This window comes from Bipolaris zeicola (assembly GCF_000523435.1).
Source record: "Bipolaris zeicola 26-R-13 unplaced genomic scaffold scaffold_46, whole genome shotgun sequence".
Lineage (NCBI taxonomy): Eukaryota > Fungi > Ascomycota > Dothideomycetes > Pleosporales > Pleosporaceae > Bipolaris > Bipolaris zeicola.
In genome coordinates, this window is record NW_006912095.1 from 140,520 (window position 1) to 153,205 (window position 12,686).

General features: G+C 48.3%; 4 protein-coding genes across 4 annotated transcripts; 2 read left to right on the forward strand and 2 right to left on the reverse strand.

The window, feature by feature from the left end:
- Positions 1-933: 933 nt before the first annotated feature.
- Positions 934-1,204, reverse strand: COCCADRAFT_3810 (uncharacterized protein; the record flags this gene model as incomplete). Its single annotated transcript, XM_007712553.1, has 2 exons — positions 934-1,055; positions 1,108-1,204. 2 exons carry the CDS (start codon positions 1,202-1,204, stop codon positions 934-936), a joined length of 219 nt encoding a protein of 72 aa, XP_007710743.1.
- Positions 1,205-3,033: 1,829 nt separating this feature from the next.
- On the forward strand, positions 3,034-3,409 carry COCCADRAFT_35528 (uncharacterized protein; the record flags this gene model as incomplete). The annotated part of the gene is made up of 2 exons (XM_007712610.1): positions 3,034-3,309; positions 3,344-3,409. 2 exons carry the CDS (start codon positions 3,034-3,036, stop codon positions 3,407-3,409), a joined length of 342 nt encoding a protein of 113 aa, XP_007710800.1.
- Positions 3,410-6,327: 2,918 nt separating this feature from the next.
- Positions 6,328-7,118, forward strand: COCCADRAFT_25066 (uncharacterized protein; the record flags this gene model as incomplete). Its single annotated transcript, XM_007712562.1, has 2 exons — positions 6,328-6,560; positions 6,617-7,118. The coding sequence occupies 2 exons, from the start codon at positions 6,328-6,330 to the stop codon at positions 7,116-7,118; spliced, it is 735 nt and encodes a 244-aa protein (XP_007710752.1).
- A 2,295-nt stretch (positions 7,119-9,413) lies between these two features.
- COCCADRAFT_92187 (glycoside hydrolase family 92 protein) lies at positions 9,414-12,346 on the reverse strand (the record flags this gene model as incomplete). The annotated part of the gene is made up of 5 exons (XM_007712611.1): positions 9,414-10,742; positions 10,790-11,547; positions 11,584-11,802; positions 11,851-12,239; positions 12,291-12,346. 5 exons carry the CDS (start codon positions 12,344-12,346, stop codon positions 9,414-9,416), a joined length of 2,751 nt encoding a protein of 916 aa, XP_007710801.1.
- Between the last annotated feature and the right edge of the window lie 340 nt (positions 12,347-12,686).

Sequence of the window (12,686 nt, forward strand, 5' to 3'; positions counted from 1 at the left end):
CGATGCGTGGACAAGGGCGACTCATGTACAGGCTGCTCCCTGCTGCGAACGCGTACAGAATCCCCCGAAGCACGCTTACTACCCGAGTACAAGGCACAAAATCCCATTGATTTAGTCACAGCCAGTAGGAAAGATTATCTTCAAAGCAGGGGTGACTTCCTGGTCGCAGCTTTAGTTGCATATTACAAATCGGGTCCCCAGAGGTGTGTGGTAGACGAGGAAATGCCATCTGATTAGCTCTGACCATCTCTGTAATTATTGGCTGTGCTAAGATATCTGGATCTCCGTAAATGAATACCTGGCGATTGGTTATGCGATGAATACGAGAGTCTCTAATAAACTAGCTAGAAACCAGCTAGTAATAGGTCAAGAAACTTCGTTCTCTGCAGCATTCCCTCGATACAAAGAGCCCGTCCTACATCATACATATAAAATATATAATTCTAATGACCTTGCTAGCAGTCCTGAAGAAGGGAGGTAACTTAAACAGTAGATAGCGGTTGTAACATCAAGCTTCAGCTGCACCACCCTTTAGTACTCCCAGTCAGGTTGTCAGAGTCATAATGTTCATATACATAATTTTGAAAAAATACATTACTATCAATCTAGACTTTTCACAAGCTTTACAAGAATTATGAGATTGTTGTTGCTGAGATATGAGAGTGTTGGTTTGGGGATTTTTAGTAGGGTTTTGCGTGCGTAACTTAAGTACCGATAAAACATGATAATTTGTAGGAGATGTTGGGTAAACAATTTAGAACAAAAAACACTTTTAGGACCCACTGACTAGCGATGGAATGAGTTTTAAACTCCAGACTGAAACCCTATTTCTTAAGGCAATAACAGCCCCCATCAATCCAAGTACATTGCTCATTATCGCAGCAGTAATAGTCACCGCATGGCCAAGTACAGATATAGCATTTTAATGATACTTCAGATATCGTATTGAAAGGAGGGATGCTTCCAGATGTATTGAATGAACATACCATCCTTCTTGCTAGCATCAATAGGCCCTTCAGATGCAGCAACCTGCTTGGCAGAATCTTCGATAACATCTATCAACATTTAGTTTTATCCCTTGCTAGCACAAGAATACGTAGTCCTTACTTGTGATTGAGCTTTCAGGAGCTGCGTTGGCCGGTCCTCCCAACGAACCGGCGATGTGGAACATAAGGCAAAGAGCGATGACCTTGGTATTCATCATAGTGGAACGGTTATAAGCCAGAGATTGTTAAGGTATTGGAGTGATAGCTTGGTGATGCTACGTTGGTAGGCAGCTTGAGCGCTTTTATATGTTCAATGCCTCTGCTGAATAACGAGCCTATCGCCAACGAAGAGTTTTAGTACGTCTCTTACTGTAACATCTGGATCGCGCATATGACTTTGAGGATGACCAGCCGCAGCTGAATGCGACCGAGCTTGCATCATATTTTTCCTTAGAGCCTTCCCTAAGTTCCAATCTTTTTAAGTTCGATTGTGATGAATCGAGGTCCTGTACTCTGCATTGGCGTTATGCGAAGCTAAATTGATCTTCGTTCACCAAAGCTGAATGTCTAATGTATCAGGCAAGCACTGGATGCAGTCATCGACGATAGGGATGTTTCAAATGGACTTCCAGCATCTTTCATACGCTTAGATGTTTTTTTGAGCTCCTACTCCCGCCCTGACTATCATGTTACACACATTGTTCGTTGATGTACATTCAAGTGGTACGTCGTGAAGAGGAAAGTTGCTTAAATATTGTTAATATTCTAATCAGCACACAAGGGAATCAAGAGAGGAAGAGCAGAGTAAGATCATGTAATCTTATCTCCTCAACCGGAACAAGCGAACTATTGCCTATGGATATGTGCGGGATCATCCTAAAGCCGAGTTATACGAGGTTAGGTAAAGTGGATTCCACGCAAAGGATAACCAAAGAAATGAGATTACGCCTGTCATCGAGCCTGCTTGATTGTTGCTTACATTATCCTTCAGGCTAGAAAAATCTGTTGCCTTGATCACAATGTCGGCCCTCTACAAAACCCCACGCAACCTGACAATTCACGCCACCAAAATAGTATATGACCGATAAAATCTATCCCCAAACTTGGATGCCCAATGATTGTTTACCTTGTTCATGTGGCAGCAGGAAGGGTTGGCCAAGCGGATCACCAAACCTACAACTTCAATTGATAGGCTTAGCAGCTAGTCCGTGCCTCGCGTCCTAGGCACATGTCTAAACTGAGCATTCTCGTGAACACAGAATAAAAGATACCCACCAGCGTTGCTTACCAAAGGGCACTTGATTCAATGTTGCCAATAGGCGATGTGTGATAGTATTGAACGGCTGAAGATCGGTTCATGCGGGTACTTGCGGTATTTCTGACGTAGTGACACAGCTGGTCCATTTTGTCATGGGTTTTCTTAGAATTTCAGGAGCGTGCATGTGAGATATGGCAGTGAACGGCTACTTGCAATGTTATGCTGCAGTTGCCCGGTGCTAAGAGCTCTATTGAGAAGTGCATCTGCTGACGCTCAATGCACGCAGCTACTTCGTGCGGAGGCGGTACCATTCACATGGGCTTCAGCTGAACATTTTCAAAGGTAGTACACTTAAGCAGCAATATGACGGCCGACTAGTATCTCAAGGTAGCGGTACCGGTAAATCTTAGCTCTACAGTTCTGCATAGAACATGCAATTAGTCTTGCTCTTTCTCCCAGTACGGAAGCGGCTAGAGCAAAGTGCTGCATTGGATCAGCGATCAGAAGCATTGGCCGACGACTGACCTAGCTGAGCTAGAAGACGACGTATCTGTCACACTTCGTGGTGTGTGCTACTTGGTAAAATGCGGAAGTAGGGGCAGTGGGGCGGTGGCAGAATCCGGGATCATGTAATATACTAGTATCGTGAGATGGAAAGATTCAATATCATGAACCCACCAATAGTAGTCCGCGACGAGAAGACACTTAGTCTTAAGTGCTGGCTTGTTAGTCGTAATATAACAGTACAAGGAAAGTTTTGATCTATCCGAAATCTTACCGAGCAAAACTATGTATTTTCTCTACTGCCCCTACTTTCGCATTTTACCAAGTACCTTTTGGCCTTGCGGCTGCACCAGGGATAAGCGTGGATGCTGGATTGATTGGCTACGTATGGTACCTAGGGCGAAGAAGCTATTCAAACAGCGCGTACGGTGTAGACACCCAGCAGTCCGAGACTATCTTGAACAGATGGATCGTTTTCTAGAGCTACTCTGTCTTCCTGTTCATCTTACAGACGACCAGCCGCATCGTGGCCAGAGCTACCCTCCGTACGATGGCGTAACAGTGTGCTGCAAAAACCGCAATCTCTACGTCACAGGCGGCCAAGTCGCGTTTACCAATCGCTACCACAAGGAACAGTCGCAGTAGCACAGACCCAAGGTAGCCGCGCGGTTCTTGCCCGAGGCAGTAGACCAGTTAACGGTGCTATACCTACAGCCTCGTACGTGCGATACTACTTAGTAATAGCTAGGGCAAGGTAGTAGCTAAGTATTGCGCCAGCGAGCAACTACTAAGTACGTATCTCTGGGCTAGCGGCAGTGAGCCCTAACAAACCAATCACCTTACACTTTCCATGACACCAGAGTGCCGTCACGTAGAAGAGCGCTTCACTGCAGGCTGCAACAAGGGCTGGGCGGAAAATCTGGATCTGTTGCTGCCGCTAGCGGAGGTGGAGACGGCAGCTCAGACGAGGACGAGGATGCAGAAGATCCGGTAGAACTGCAGAACAGCTGCTCTACAGTGACCGGAGTAGTAGCGTACCTAGCGTAGGCAGGTATTGTTTAGGGGCTGCGTCCGCGATCGATCAATGTGCGAACACTCGGCTCAGCGTAGCATCTGTACTTTGGGCCCTATCCCAAGCCGGGCGGTCTGCCAGCAGGGGAAATAGCATAGGCAGTAGGATTACAAGAAAGAAAGTGGGAACAGGCGCCGAAAAGCCTAAGCAGGTCCAGCTATCGTCAATTTCCATGATACATTTATGCGATGTATCCGCTTTTTTCTCGAATTGCGGCGGACATGTTGATCAACGAAGCCCCTTTGCATATCAGATTGTAGTAGCAACGCAGGCGATACAAGCAGTCCATTTAGCAAGCAAGTTGTACATGTGGGCAAGTCGCACTGCTTCCTCATATGGTGCATCTGTAGCACAACCAGCCGCATCAACCCCGCCTCTTAGTGTTAAATTCGTCTTTCACTGCCATCTTTTCTTAGGTTCTCGGGACAGCGAACCTTGGCCCGTGTTCTTTCGTAATGCCAAGAAAACAAAAAAACAATGCATTAACGTGCGTGGCTGCACGGATCATTGCAAGAGCTGTGAGTCTGGCCGACCCCCCAAAGAGCCATTGCTGTTGCCCCGAGAAGTCAATATGCGCTGTAAGCAAATGATCTGGAGGGAATACGGCGGGACATTTTGGCGTGTCTTTCCAGCACCGATGATAGAAATCGACTATGAATCGGCCACCCTGGATAGCTTACATTGCCGAGGACAATCTGCACGCGGGACTGAGCTGTTGGTTCTACGCTGACATAGTTCAGAAATATGTGATGTGCGGAAAACTATGCATCTGCCAGAGAATAATTCTTGAAGCTTGACTAGTGCCCTCACAAGAGAAAAAGAATGCAGCGATGGGCCTGCAGGCAGCCCATTCTTCTTGGACGGCAGTATCCTCATATGCTCGGAATATCAGTGAAGCACATGGTCATTTAACATCAGTATGTGCAGAATATTCACAAATTAGCCGAGGCTAGCGTGTTTGGTTATGTTGTGTAGTCCCACTACCTCCAAGTAAAGAAAGCCTAGTTGTTTACTCATAACAAAGGCCTTGCGGCTAGAGCACAAGAAGAGGCACAAGTATCTCCAAGAGGATGCAAGAAGAGTCGTGGCTTGCTGAAGAAAGAGTTGTGTTTTTAAATCCTGGAAGAAGCGGTGCTACGCGTCAGGCATTATCGACAACCATATGCCTCATGATTTGGACATATTCAGGATAGATTTGAAAGTATCGGATCAAATACAATTGGCTTCAAGGATCAGAAACAACGATTATATGAAGAAGAAGACAGTACATAACCCAGATTTTGTACTGTCAGGCGTATAGAACAATATATCCTTCCGTAGAAACAATGTTCGCGTAAAGTCATTAGTAGAATTTATTATCAAGGCATGCTGAAGAGCGAATGAAAGACTCATCCAGCCACAAAGCATCAAGAGTATATCGTAATCATGCCACGAGAGATTGTTCAGGCTGTGCAAGAAACTATCACATTAAATATGCTGGTCACGTTCGCGGATATGGTAGTATGTCCGGATCCTGTTTCTTCACTATTTCCTTATCTAACTATGCTCCGTGATTTATCGCAGTGCACATTATTTGGGAGTCTATATCATCACATGAACAGGGTCCAGAAGCATTGCCGCCAGGATTACGGTCGACAGGGCAAGAGTTGGACGACAGGTCGCCCAGCCAGCACGCAAACGATGTGGACGACGAACGTGTCACGCCAGGAATGTAAGCCTTAGCACTGGTTCTAAATTTTCTATATTAGAGCGTCAGTCTAAAACCATTGCACGACCCGCTGTCATCACTCACCTGCGTTAGTATGGACTAGGACCAGAGAAATAGTGCAGTCCCACGTGGAGCAAGCTGACCATGTATAGGACAGTTTCATAGCTTTCTGCACATCATCATGTTTTCGATAATCGCATCACATGTGATATGTGGGTGGTGCCGCTTTGCTAGCATCAACCTGTCTTCCCTATCAGCAACTTGCGGTGCTATTTGGTAATAACGCCGCAAGTTAGTACGTGCGTAAGACCCAAGAATCCTTCTACGCGGCTAAAGTTAACCAAATCTATACCACGTGTGGTCTTCTTTCGTGGTAGCTTCCAACGCGATTCAGTCATGACATTGGACGCGAGGGTATCCATGAGTGCCAAGGTAGACTAATCTTACACTATAGGTATTGATATAAGCAGTAGGCAGATTCATCTCTAAGTTAGGCCTTAGGGTATCACTCTCTGGTCCGTGATAACGCATATCTGGTAAGTACCCCGCCTATAGCCTACTTTTTAGGAGTTCTGCTTACTACTAAGTACTCAAACCAAGCAACACCATGAGAGGGTGGGTTTGGGATAGCTGCACGGCATTATCCGCGGTGCACAATATCTGAATATATAAAGCGTCATCAATGCCTTCTAGAGCTATCACGCTGTTTTACACAGGCTATATCATTATACTCCTTGTCTCATTTGATACAACCTTTAACCTAGTATCCTCTGTCCGTCCACTATTATCAACTACCGACATGCATCTTACCACGATTTTGTCTGCTCTTGTAGCAGCTTCAGGCATCCTGGCAGCTCCCACGTCGCTTGAAATCGATGCTCGCGCTGTAGTCAATCACGACTCCCTCAACCCAATCCGGACTCGCTTACAACCAGGAGCGATTGGCCGGGCGATCGAAAGGTTCCAGCCTTTGCTGCACATCGCCCACGGTTGCCAGCCATACACGGCCGTTGACGATAATGGCAACACTAGGTAAGTCTACATGATGATGTATCTAGAATTCCAGTCCTCACATATCTCGATTGCAGTGGAGGTCTCCAGGACACTGGCAGTACCGACGGTGGATGCCGCGACCGGAACAAGGGCCAAACCTATGCCCGGGCTGCCTGGCACAGGGGCAAGTTTGCTATCATGTACGCATGGTACTGGCCCAAGGACCAACCTATCGCCGGCAATGTTGTAGGTGGACACCGCCACGACTGGGAAAGCGTTGTCGTCTGGCTCGACAACCCCGCAAACGCCAACCCCCGAATTCTCGGTGCCGCAGCATCAGCCCATGGTAATTACCAGAGAACCACGAGTCCACCCATTCAGGGCAACAATGTCAAAGTGGAATACTTTACAAGATTCCCATTGAATCATGCCCTGCAGTTTACGAACACTCCTGGCCGCACTTATTGGATTAGCGACTGGGATGCTATGCCCCAGGCCTCGCGCGCAGCTCTTACACCTGGTGGTCTCTTTGGATCTGCGAACGTGCCTTTTAGGCCCGATAATTTTTTTAGCAACCTAGACCGCGCCTTCGTCTAAATACATGTCTTAAGTAGGGGTTAATGCTTACATTTCCCTTAAGTCGATCTCGATTAGAGTGCAAGCGTGTTAGTATATGCGCTACATGTAGTTTTCTCTTCGCCTAGAAAAACTATGTTTGAGAAGATTTTAGTAGACTGCTAATAATAATTGATATTTCTTATTGAAATTTTAAACAAAAGAGTACCAGAGGATTAGTGATGTCACTCTAACCATTTTGCTGCATCTGTCGCTATTGTGAGCACCGAATCAACAGAGTGTGCGAGTGCTCATTTGCTGCGGGGGTAGGTACATATACATTGGATGCGGGAAGCATAAGCACATAGTACCGCCGTAGGGCGAACCGAGAAGCATATCGAAGTCCAACCAACAGGGCGCCTCTAACCTCATGATGCAATCTTCAACACCAGTCCAATTGTCATTGAGTACACATGCCTGGTTAAATTTGGAGCCGACGTAGCGTATTCATTTTTGGCATCTTTGACTCTAGACAACATCCAAAGTCCATAATCCGTTAAGATCAACTTGCTGAATATGCAACGCTCTCTGCTTGTGCTGTCTGTGAATATGTCCTCTTTGCTCCTAACTTCTCCCGATTCTGGACGAGTCGATTTTCTCTGACTGCTTTGAATCCGACCTCTAGGCCAGTCCGTGAGAGACAGAGCTGTCGTTGTTCATATTATAGGCCATCCCATTCGTCTCTCATGGAATGAAAATTATTGTTTCCTCCTGCAGCGTCTCCTGTCTTTAGATACAGTGATGCGACTTTCTCGCCTTATTCCTATGATCAGTTTTTAGATCCGAAAATATCGGTGCTTTTGAGCTTCGACAGCGTGCAGATTGCAAGATCTATGTTCTTCCGCGAAGCGGAGTCGCTTTCAAACTACGATGCAGTACGCGAGGCAGGAGACACTGTTCGAGGAGCTTCGCTATTCACTTATGAAACCAGAGTGAATGACAGTTTCCGGATGGGTATATCCTGGATAAGTCTGGTAATACAGAATGCTGAGAATATCGGTCCACATTGGAGGTCGTCTCCTAAGCCGGACACAGCAGCTCAAGACATTTTCACCGCATCTGGTCGTGCTGCGTGATCTCGCCGCGTAGCCAAACGCCACCTATACGTCTCACAACAAGCATCCCGACACTCAGTATGGCGAATCCGCAACCAGCGTTGGCAATCATCTCTTGTTATCCCATCATCAATAATGCGACTACGCTTTATCTACGTAGAGAGTCTTGCGAAGGGCAAACCAGAAGAACCCGTAGGACACATAGGGTAGGTTATCTCTTTAGGATTGGACCGCGTCGGCAATGACGAACAGCTAGATTATCAAAATCAATCTACCGCCGACGGAAATTGCGTCTTTTCACGGCATCTTAAGCCAGTTTCCATGCGCGACTTAGCAATTATCCTGTTCTTCTACACACAGCACGTTCTTGAGGCAGTCCAGATTAGCCCCCACCTTCCCGCTCCGCCGGATATCCCAACGCCAGGCGAGGTATAGGAGCGAACAATTAATAGAAACCGCGGCGTCCTCAGCCACGGTGCTAGAGCTGATTTCGTCATCGAAGACGTGGGCTTCACCGACGACTAGGTTTCAGAGTGGTACAAGCTAACTACATCCTTAGAATGCAAGAGAGTGAAGCTGATAATGTTGTGTAGTGTTTCTTAGCAAATATTGCTTGCATCTCAAATATAGCATATAGGAGGAATTGTAGGAGACTTCCGGTGGATTCTCGGGGGACTGTTTAGTGGTGAAAGAGGTAGCAGTTCGCAGAGGATTTGGTAGTGTCTCGAAACGAATGTTCTTGTAGAAGGGGTCAGACCAGGGTGCGTGCCTTTGCTGATACTTGAGACTCTAATCGCTGCGTCAGTAGTATGAACATATAATTACAACACAAAGCTTTCCATGAAGCTAACTAATAGTTGTACAGCCATGCGTAATTAGGTATAAGGTGTTCCCTCGCCACACACTCCTTGCGTGTCTCTTAGACCATAACTTCGCTCTTAGCCTAGATGCGTAAATAGTATTCAACGAGAAGCGCTTGTAGTTCTTGAGATTGTCGATGAGGCTTTAGTAAGTCAGCGAGTCGCTGGGATTTGTTTGCAGGACGGTCTAGGTAGAGAGACATTATTAAAGGTAGTCTTGCAATACTGATATCAAAAAGCACGTTTTCACAATAACATAGAGCAAAAACCGGCAAGATACACCTTCACCCTGCTGTTCTATCCGCATCGTGCATTGACGCTGCACCTGATCAACTGTTGTGAAGGAAAAGCAGAGGTTACAATTATGGCCATGCCGACAGAGACCAAGGACGTTCGCCAACGTCCCATCTCACAGGCTTATTACCCATATAGAATACAAGCTCGCCTCCCTGAGCAATTTCTTCGTGCTTCAGCCAAGCTCGGTCGAGCCCTTTTCCGTTCCAAGTGACCTTTTGCGGGTAGTAGCTCGTGCTCGACATATCGCGAGTCAACACGGTCAAGAAAGTCTCTACTGACGTTCCGCTGAAGAGTGAGATATTCAGTGATGAGAAGCGAGGGGCAGAGAGGAGATAGATCGGTTGGCCGGGCACGGGGTACATCCCTACAAGATTGAAGATTAACCAGCTGGGTAGCGCGCCGCCGTCGATGTTTCCGGGGTACCCATTGCGCGCGTCGCTGTAGAAGGCGTCAACCGTGGCTCGTGTCTGATTGACTGTTTTCCAATGCATCCCAGGGACATAGTTGTAGAGGAACGGCGTTGCGAATGATGGTTCGTTGCCGGGATTGAAGAGGGTGGAGCCAGCATCGTTGTTCACGCCAACCGATGTGCCGAAACCAGGGACAAAACTAGCATCCAGCCGACGAACGAGAGCCTCATCACCGCCCATGAGATCGATGACTTTGGCCATGTCGTGCGGGGCGACACTGAATGCAGTCTCCCAAACCTTGGCCTCGTATATGTCGGCGTCCCATCCACAAGTTCCGCAACTTAACGGGTCATATGCAGTGAGGTTCCACGTGCCGTCCGCATTCCTTGCGCCTGGAAAGCCTGTGAATGTGCCGATGCCATCAAGGGTGGTGGTCGCCGTTGGATTCCATTGGTTCTGCCACCAGCTCGCTCGCTCACGCATCCGATCAACCGTTTCTTGAGGCTTGTCAAGTCCTTGCGCCATACTGTAAATCGCGAAATCGTTCTGCGGGTACTCGACGCCCCGAGAGATGCTGCGGGTGTGATGACGCGTGATGAAGTTGAGGGAGAGGTAGTCATCCAATGCTCCTCTTCCTTCCTTGGTGGCCCCGTCGAATGCCACCGGATCGACGTTGCGCTCAGGCATTACACTTGCGTCTTTCATTACTGCTCTGTAAGCTTCCTGCCAATCGATTGTACTGTCAAGCTCGCCGCGGCCTGTCTCGCCATTCAATGCACAAATGCTTTTTACGAAAGCATCTGCTAAGACGATGTCTGCGTGCGTGCCACCTTGAACCCGGCCATTCCAGTTCGCTGCACGGCCGGCGGGTAGGTAGCCCTCTTCGGTGAATATTGAGATAAGCCCAGATAGAATACGGGAGTATGGTTTTGTGAAGATCAGGTGGTACAGGGGTAATAAGGTCCGGTACGTATCCCACAGTGTCTGTAGCAATTAGTCCCCACAATTTTGTCGGCGAGCGGTGGACGTACGTAGTGATCGTCGTAGTATGGTTTTGACTCATTTGACTCCCACACAGGGTTCTCACCCGTTTTGTCGGTTGGCATCAGGCCTGTCTGATACATGGCTGAATACAGCATCCGCTTCAACGTCGCATTGTTGCTTGTCGCATCGCCATCGTTTCCGATTCGTATCTTGCTTAGCACTTTAGCTTCCCACTCTTGCCTCGCTTGCTCTACTACGTCCTCGAAAGACTTTGCATCAGGAAGTTCGTTTTCCACGTGGGAGCACGCCTGTCTAGCACTAATGTACGAGATGCCCAGTTTGGCTTCAAGGGTAAGGGTACCGTTAACTTGCGTCTCTGTTGGCGACCAGCTAAACAAAGCACCAATGCCCATTCCGCTCCCAGCGTAGGATCGCACATCAGGATATCCCCTGGGCACTGGCCGAATCGTCGGTGGCGAGAAAGGGTTGTATTGCCAACTGAATGTACCAGCACCAGAGGCAATACTCGAGTGCTCTCCCTGTACATAGTCTGACGTCGGGGTTAACATGGAGTTTGCAGGGACACTGAAGTTTCCGCAAAAATGGATCCTGTGAGAATCAGGCTGTGGCCAGCCGCCCGTGTAGGATGCAGACCCATGGTATGACGGCAATGCGTCGGAAGAAGATGGGACATGCAGCTCCCCACGCAAGAACTTTTGGGAGTAGGCCATCGAAGAGTAGGCTGGTAGTACGTGCGTGAGGTCTACAAGTACGTGCGCATCGTATTCGTTCGTTGCATTAGCCACTGCCATCATTGTATCACCACTCGAGGCGGATGAACGGTTCGAAGGAGCTTCCAGCCAAGGAAACGTGTATCGTATGAATCCTGTGTGGTTCCCTGAAGTGATCTCGATCTTGACACCATTTTGTAGAGTCGTAGTGAATAGACCTACAGTTGCTGATTCGAAATCAAGACTACGATTTTGAGCATAGGTCATATTGTCGGCGAGGTTCACGGAGGCTAGATTGCCAAGGAGAGGCATCTGCGATACCAACCCGTCTATATCTTGTCAATACTGATAATTGATTGCAGAAGCAGGGAACTGACACGTTGGTGCTCCTCCAGATCCGCTGACATGGGTCATGCTCACAGCCGTCACGTTGCCCAAAGGTGTGTATCCAGCATTGGCGTCCACTGCACTACCATTTGGAAGTCCGATGTAGCTCGTGTCGATTCCAGGCTTTGCCATTGCCCATGGTAGACTCGCACCCGGAAACGAGTTTCCACCTGCTATCGCGGAACCAGGGCGTGGGCCGACAGTACCGATCAAAGGGTCTACGAACGACCACAACGGCTCCTGAGAACTATCATCTCCCGAAGCCGCCGAAACAAGGCGTGTGTGTCCAATGCTCGTTCCGAGGAGGAGGAGGCACGATAGGCAAGGCCGCCGCTGACTAGCCATTCTGGATCGCATTGTCGCACAAACTGTAGTAGCGCTCGCGTTAGACAAGGGCAGCAGCTGACGATTGCGACTTGTACCTCACGACATATGCTGAGAGCGAATCTCTGTTGCCGGCTCTTCGCGGTGCGAAGGCGAGGCCATTGCGGTGCCCTGCATACGTGCCTGCGAATGAGGATTCAGGGCTGGCCCGGCAGTCATCGTGTGCCGGGACTTTCATCGCGTCCGGCCTTCAGTGCCCCGCGATCTTGCTACTCCACAGTGGCAGGGTGACGTCGGGCAACGGGGAGAAGGACCGATTCCATTCGGGCTGGTAAGGCGATAGTGCAATCGCAGCGGTCTTACTCGGGCCCAACGGCTGCTGTAGCAGAATTTCAATGAAATTGCCCGTGCTCCGCACGGGCCTATCACCTCAACGATAATGATCACCTCAATGATAACAATATATTTTAATTGTAAATTAAAGCCAAATAAATACAAAAAT